Source organism: Coregonus lavaretus (assembly GCF_964263955.1).
Source record: "Coregonus lavaretus genome assembly, chromosome: 16".
Classification (NCBI taxonomy): Eukaryota; Metazoa; Chordata; class Actinopteri; order Salmoniformes; family Salmonidae; genus Coregonus; species Coregonus lavaretus.
In genome coordinates, this window is record NC_140003.1 from 32,170,492 (window position 1) to 32,177,991 (window position 7,500).

Consider the following 7,500-nt stretch of genomic DNA (forward strand, 5'->3'; position numbering starts at 1 on the left):
CTCCCTCGATCTGGGGCTCCACGCAAGATCTCACCCTGTGGGGTCATAATGATCACAAGAACGGTGAGCAAAAATCCCAGAACCACACGGGGGGACCTAGTGAATGACCTGCAGAGAGCTGGGACCAAAGTAACAAAGCCTACCATCAGTAACACACTACGCCGCCAGGGACTCAAATCCTGCAGTGCCAGACGTGTCCCCCTGCTTAAGCCAGTACATGTCCAGGCCCGTCTGAAGTTTGCTAGAGTGCATTTGGATGATCCAGAAGAGGATTGGGAGAATGTCATATGGTCAGATGAAACCAAAATAGAACTTCTTGGTAAAAACTCAACTCGTCGTGTTTGGAGGACAAAGAATGCTGAGTTGCATCCAAAGAACACCATACCTACTGTGAAGCATGGGGGTGGAAACATCATGCTTTGGGGCTGTTTTTCTGCAAAGGGACCAGGACGACTGATCCGTGTAAAGGAAAGAATGAATGGGGCCATGTATCGTGAGATTTTGAGTGAAAACCTCCTTCCATCAGCAAGGGCATTGAAGATGAAACGTGGCTGGGTCTTTCAGCATGACAATGATCCCAAACACACCGCCCGGGCAACGAAGGAGTGGCTTCGTAAGAAGCATTTCAAGGTCCTGGAGTGGCCTAGCAAGTCCCCAGATCTCAACCCCATAGAAAATCTTTGGAGGGAGTTGAAAGTACGTGATGCCCAGCGACAGCCCCAAAACATCACTGCTCTAGAGGAGATCTGCATGGAGGAATGGGCCAAAATACCAGCAACAGTGTGTGAAAACCTTGTGAAGACTTACAGAAAACGTTTGACCTGTGTCATTGCCAACAAAGGGTATATAACAAAGTATTGAGAAACTTTTGTTATTGACCAAATACTTATTTTCCACCATAATTTGCAAATAAATTCATTAAAAATCCTACAATGTGATTTTCTGGATTTTTTTCTTCTCATTTTGTCTGTCATAGTTGACGTGTACCTATGATGAAAATTACAGGCCTCTCTCATCTTTTTAAGTGGGAGAACTTGCACAATTGGTGGCTGACTAAATACTTTTTTTCCCCCACTGTAGCTACAGTATGTAAGCCAGTGGTAACTGATTAAACAACCCAGTAAGAGATAGGAAGGATAATTACTTTTATAATACATTTATGACATTTATTGTGAGAGTTGATCTTCTCATTGCCATCAAGTCGTACCATCATTGTTCCTGTGTGAAGGACATGTAATATAACTAACACAGCATGGTTAAATTGATTCTAGGAACTGTCACCAACACATTCACACAAATGACTTTACAACAGCTCTTGTTTTCATGGTTAAACATACACATATCTTATGTAACACTTGGAATATACATGTTAGAAAGTCAGTAAATAAAATTAAGCATGTCTACATGGTCCTTTAGAACGCCTGGTCATATTTACAATTTTACAATAGGCAGGTGCAGGCACGAGTCTCTTTCATTCCTGATAGTCATGCAGTGTGTGCCGTGCGTGCCTGCAGGTGAGGATGAGGAAAGGGCAGAATAGTAAAGCCATGCACAGAAAGGTTGTCAGCGTTTTGACCCCACAACCAAAGGTCCAGTCCTGTCACCAAATGCCATGCCGGTCAAACAGATCAAATACACTCAACAGTACGTTAACAAAAAAGAGGCCTCATCCTTCAAGAGTCAAATGGGAATGTTAGAATGTCACAGATTGACTGTGGAACACACATGGCACCTATCCATTGACAAAGCCTCGTAGGTACAGTATAGGCAGTGAGGAGTGACTGGATGTGCTACACCAGACTAGAATGGCGTGTGGAGGGTCCCCGGGTCAGGAAGGAGACCTGGGTATGGGCCCCTACACTCTGACTCATGGAGCAATGTTGGCGCCTGGCCTCCCCAGGTAGATGCTGCTTCAGCCACCATCGCCTCCACCTCCTCTGAACCTCATACTGAACCTGGGGAGAGGGTGTCAAAGGTCAACAGCCGGGGTCAGCCTATCCTCTCTCTCTATCCTCAATAATCTACTACTGTACACTGACTGTATGGTTGTCAACTTACCTCTCCATTCAGAAAACAGTATAGAACTGCTACTACAAACCCCTAGAATAGAACAGAGCACAGACAAAGGGTTAGGTAAACTAAACGGGCGGAAAGTAGCCTAGCGGTTAGAGCGTTGAGCCAGTAACCGAAAGGTCGCTGGTTCAAACACCCTAGCTGACAAGGTGAAAAATCTGTTGATGTAACCCTAATTTGCTCCAGCGGCGCCGTACTAATATGGCTGACCCTGTAAAACAACACATTTCACTGCACCTATCTGGTGTGTAACAATAAAACAACATTTTTCCCCTTTTTTCCCTCACTGTATACCAAATAATAGATCCACTGAAAGTTTGTAGATGGCATGTACTGTATGTAAGGTACTCACACAGGGGTGGGATAAAGGTGCTACAGTACCTGAGTGGAGGCGAAAGCCAGCTCGATAAAGTTCCATATTTCACTGACTTTATGTGGGAGGAATGCAAAGAGGACGTAGTGCAAACCAAAGAGAGATACCAGGAGAAGGGTGGACTTAGCGAGCCTCCTGAAAATAAAGATGTACAAGTACATAAGATATCATCAACATGACAAAAGTGTTTTGTTCTGTAGGTATTAAATAGCTTTTTGTCAAACAGAATAATATGTAACTCACCTGTACTGGTTAAACTCATATCCATGCATTTCCTGTGTCCTCAACTTGGCCACCAGGATTCTTATGATACTCAGAAAAAACAGCAAGTTAACCTGCATAAGAGACAGATTTTGAGTGAGGTGCTGACTAACAGAATATCACAAACTTGCTTATGGGGTCAAAGGTTATGGCAGAACTCACAACGATGAAGAAGAGAACAGGAACTCTGAGAATCCACCAGATCCCCTCGTGTCCCCTCCTCTCCCAGCACCTTTAAAACCAGGGGGAGAGAGAATACACACACACTCTGTGTGTGGGAAGCATATAAGCATTATGACATTGATACTTGAATACAGACATAACCTACCCTTCATTCTCCTGGATATATTTTGCCAAACTCCAGGCTACTATAACGACCATTGGAGAACCTGTAGAGGCAAACAGTCAGACAATGGAACGGGAAAAGACAGAAATTAGAAGATGTCAGAGCTCCCAGAAAGTCCAATTGAGTGGATAGATATACATAGGAAAATCGATGGCAGAATATTTTACTTTAGCAAACTTGTACTTAAGTCTTGTTAATTTAAGTTTGCTAAAGTAAAAGTAAAACAGGCTTACCCCAGCTCAGGACGATGTACCATCTGAGGTGCCTCTTCTGGGAGAAGAGGGAGACACTGACCAGGCTGTACAGGTAATGTCCCTCGGCCAGCAGCCAGCTGTAGTTGGCCATGATGCAGTAGTTGGAGAACGTTGTTGCAATCTTACAGCTGACCTGTGGAGGGCGACAGAGGACAGAGACAGGCAGGAGGATAAGTCAACTCAACCGGAAGGAAGGGGAGGACATGAGTCTTGTCTTCTTCTTCTAAGGGGTTTCTATATATAGATGAACGTTATATGATTAATGCATGTACGTAATAAAATAGAGATTACAAGAGTGATTTGAAGTTTATGTATTGATTGACTCGCTGATTGAACATAATTATGGTCTGATTGTCTGGTTTAGTAATTGGCTGATTGACTAGCTGGTGCAGTCAGTGATTAGGAGTCACTGGGTAATAAATGTTATGAAGTGATTAATAGTGATTAATAGTGATTGGTAGTAGGCACCGGGTAGGAGTCACAGTGGAAGTGGTCATCAGAGGAGAAGAGCACAGCATCTCTGATGAAGATGAAGGTGGCTCGGAGGATGAAGGAAAGGAAGAGTTGGATGTGGACGTAGTTACGGGTGCAGTGGAGCCTCCTTAGAGGAAGACCGAGGACACAGGGAGATAGAATAAAATACATACACTACCGGTTGAAAGTTTTAGAACACCTACTCATTGAAGGGTTTTTCTTTATTTTTACTATTTTCTACATTGTAGAATAATAGTGAAGACATCAAAACTATGAAATAACACATATGGAATCATGTAGTAACCAAAAAAAAGTGTTAAACAAATCAAAATATATTTTATATTTGAGATTCTTGAAATAGCCACCCTTTGCCTTGATGACAGCTTTGCACACTCTTGGCATTCTCTCAACTAGCTTCATGAGGTAGTCACCTGGAATGCATTTCAATTAACAGGTGTGCCTTCTTAAAAGTTAATTTATGGAATGTCTTTCATCCTTAATGCGTTTGAGCCAATCAGTTGTGTTGTGACAAGGTAGGGGGGGTATACAGAAGATAGCCCTATTTGGTAAAAGACCAAGTCCATATTACGGCAAGAGCAGCTCAAACAAGCAAAGAGAAACAACAGTCCATCCTTACTTTAAGACATGAAGGTCAGTCAATACGAAAAATTTCAAGAACTGTTAAAGTTTCTTCAAGTGCAGTCGCAAAAACCATCAAGCGCTATGATGAAACTGGCTCACATGAGGACCTCCACAGGAATGGAAGACCCAGAGTTACCTCTGCTGCAGAGGATAAGTTCATTAGAGTTACCAACCTCAGAAATTGCAGCCCAAATAAACACTTCACAGAGTTCAAGTCACAGACACATCTCAACATCAACTGTTCAGAGGAGACTATGTGAATCAGGCCTTCGTGGTCGAATTGCTGCAAAGAAACCACTGCTAAAGGACACCAATAAGAAGAAGAGACTTGCTTGGGCCAAGAAACACGAGCAATGGACATTAGACCGGTGGAAATTTGTCCTTTGGTCTGGAGTCCAAATTGGAGATTTTTGGTTCCAACCGCCGTGTCTTTGTGAGACGTGGTGTGGGTGAACGGATGATCTCCGCATATGTATTTCCCACCGTAAAGCATGGAGGAGGAGGTGTTATGGTGTCGGGGTGCTTTGCTGGTGACACTGTCTGTGGTTTATTTAGAATTCAAGGCACACTTAACCAGCATGGTGTCACCACTTCCTCCGAAGCTGCCTCCCCTCCTTGTTCGGGCAGGCTTCGGCGTTCGTCGTTACCGCCCTTCTAGCCACTGCCGCTCCATATCTCATCATTCCATTTGTCTTGTCTTGTCAATTACACACACCTGGTTCATATTCCCCTCATTAGTACGTGTTTAAGTGTTCCCTCTGCCCTATTGTCCTTGTGGGTGATTGTTTATTGTGAGGATTAGTAGCTCAGTTGAGCTCAGTATTTTGTATTGCTGGGGTATTTTCCCCGTGTGCATGTTTGTTCCAGTGCACCTGTTTTGCACACTGGTTATGCTGGATTACGGAATAAACTCTGTATACTGTGATTTACCCTCCTGCGCCTGACTCCTTCAAATCACGCATCACACATGGCTACCACAGCATTCTGCAGTGATTCGCCATCCCATCTGGTTTGGGCTTAGTGGGACTATCATTTGTTTTTCAACAGGACACTGACCCAACACACCTCCAGGCTGTGTAAGGGCTATTTTACCAAGAAGGAGAGTGATGGAATGCGGCATCAGATTACCTGGCCTCCACAATCACCCGAACTCAACCAAATTGAGATGGTTTGGGATGAGTCGGACCGCAGAGCGAAGGAAAAGCAGCCAACAAGTGCTCAGCATATGTGGGAACTCCTTCAAGACTGTTGGAAAAGCATTCCAGGTGAAGCTGGTTGAGAGAATGCCAAGAGTGTGCAAAGCTGTCATCAAGGCAAATGGTGGCTATTTGAAGAATCTCAAACATAAAATATATTTGGATTTGTTTAACACTTTTTTGGTACTACATGATTCCATATGTGTTATTTCGTAGTTTTGATGTCTTCACTATTATTCAACAATGTAGAAAACAGTGAAAAATAAAGAAAAACGCTTGAATGAGTAGGTGTTCTAAAACTTTTGATCGGTAGTGTACATTCATAATTTCATCCATTGATCCTTGTACATGTACAGTGAAGACAGCAGATTAAGATAAACAGTTGACATAGACAAGCATGTTAGACAAATGGAGAAGTGGTAAAAGTCATTCCTACTGTTAAGGGATGAGCAGAACAATTGATGATCTATTACAAGTATAAATCACTTGGACGGCCCCCAACTATACTCACCTGAACAGACAGAGTGTGGCAGTGGCGATGGTAAGAGATGCGGTAGAGATAGCATAGCCCACTGAGTACATGACTTGCACATAGAGGAAGTAGCCATTGGACCTGGGTGCCTGGGGAAGCAGCAACAACACTGTTAATCCAAAAGGCCATAATATAAGCACTCTGAGTTTATGAATGTACAGTGGGGGAAAAAAGTATTTAGTCAGCCACCAATTGTGCAAGTTCTCCCACTTAAAAAGATGAGAGAGGCCTGTAATTTTCATCATAGGTACACGTCAACTATGACAGACAAAATGAGAAAAAAAAATCCAGAAAATCACATTGTATGATTTTTTATGATTTTATTTGCAAATTATGGTGGAAAATAAGTATTTGGTCAATAACAAAAGTTTCTCAATACTTTGTTATATACCCTTTGTTGGCAATGACACAGGTCAAACGCTTTCTGTAAGTCTTCACAAGGTTTTCACACAATGTTGCTGGTATTTTGGCCCATTCCTCCATGCAGATCTCCTCTAGAGCAGTGATGTTTTGGGGCTGTCGCTGGGCAACACAGACTTTCAACTCCCTCCAAAGATTTTCTATGGGGTTGAGATCTGGAGACTGGCTAGGCCACTCCAGGACCTTGAAATGCTTCTTACGAAGCCACTCCTTCGTTGCCCGGGCGGTGTGTTTGGGATCATTGTCATGCTGAAAGACACAGCCACGTTTCATCTTCAATGCCCTTGCTGATGGAAGGAGGTTTTCACTCAAAATCTCACGATACATGGCCCCATTCATTCTTTCCTTTACACGGATCAGTCGTCCTGGTCCCTTTGCAGAAAAACAGCCCCAAAGCATGATGTTTCCACCCCCATGCTTCACAGTAGGTATGGTGTTCTTTGGATGCAACTCAGCATTCTTTGTCCTCCAAACACGACGAGTTGAGTTTTTACCAAAAAGTTCTATTTTGGTTTCATCTGACCATATGACATTCTCCCAATCCTCTTCTGGATCATCCAAATGCACTCTAGCAAACTTCAGACGGGCCTGGACATGTACTGGCTTAAGCAGGGGGACACGTCTGGCACTGCAGGATTTGAGTCCCTGGCGGCGTAGTGTGTTACTGATGGTAGGCTTTGTTACTTTGGTCCCAGCTCTCTGCAGGTCATTCACTAGGTCCCCCCGTGTGGTTCTGGGATTTTTGCTCACCGTTCTTGTGATCATTTTGACCCCACAGGGTGAGATCTTGCGTGGAGCCCCAGATCGAGGGAGATTATCAGTGGTCTTGTATGTCTTCCATTTCCTAATAATTGCTCCCACAGTTGATTTCTTCAAACCAAGCTGCTTACCTATTGCAGATTCAGTCTTCCCAGCCTGGTGCAGGTCTA

The 7,500-nt window shown here is 43.6% G+C and overlaps 1 protein-coding gene across 1 annotated transcript in view; it reads right to left on the reverse strand.

Annotated features, from left to right (window-relative positions):
* Positions 1-1,790: 1,790 nt before the first annotated feature.
* sctr (secretin receptor) overlaps positions 1,791-7,500 on the reverse strand; it is a gene marked incomplete at both ends in the record, with an annotated part of 12,054 nt that continues 6,344 nt past the window's right edge. The window contains 9 exons of the mRNA XM_084179676.1: positions 1,791-1,955; positions 2,059-2,100; positions 2,455-2,581; positions 2,690-2,781; positions 2,870-2,939; positions 3,036-3,096; positions 3,287-3,440; positions 3,776-3,908; positions 6,131-6,240. Of these exons, the coding sequence (XP_084035802.1) occupies positions 1,791-1,955; positions 2,059-2,100; positions 2,455-2,581; positions 2,690-2,781; positions 2,870-2,939; positions 3,036-3,096; positions 3,287-3,440; positions 3,776-3,908; positions 6,131-6,240 (954 nt within the window). The remainder of the gene's footprint in view (positions 1,956-2,058; positions 2,101-2,454; positions 2,582-2,689; positions 2,782-2,869; positions 2,940-3,035; positions 3,097-3,286; positions 3,441-3,775; positions 3,909-6,130; positions 6,241-7,500) is intronic.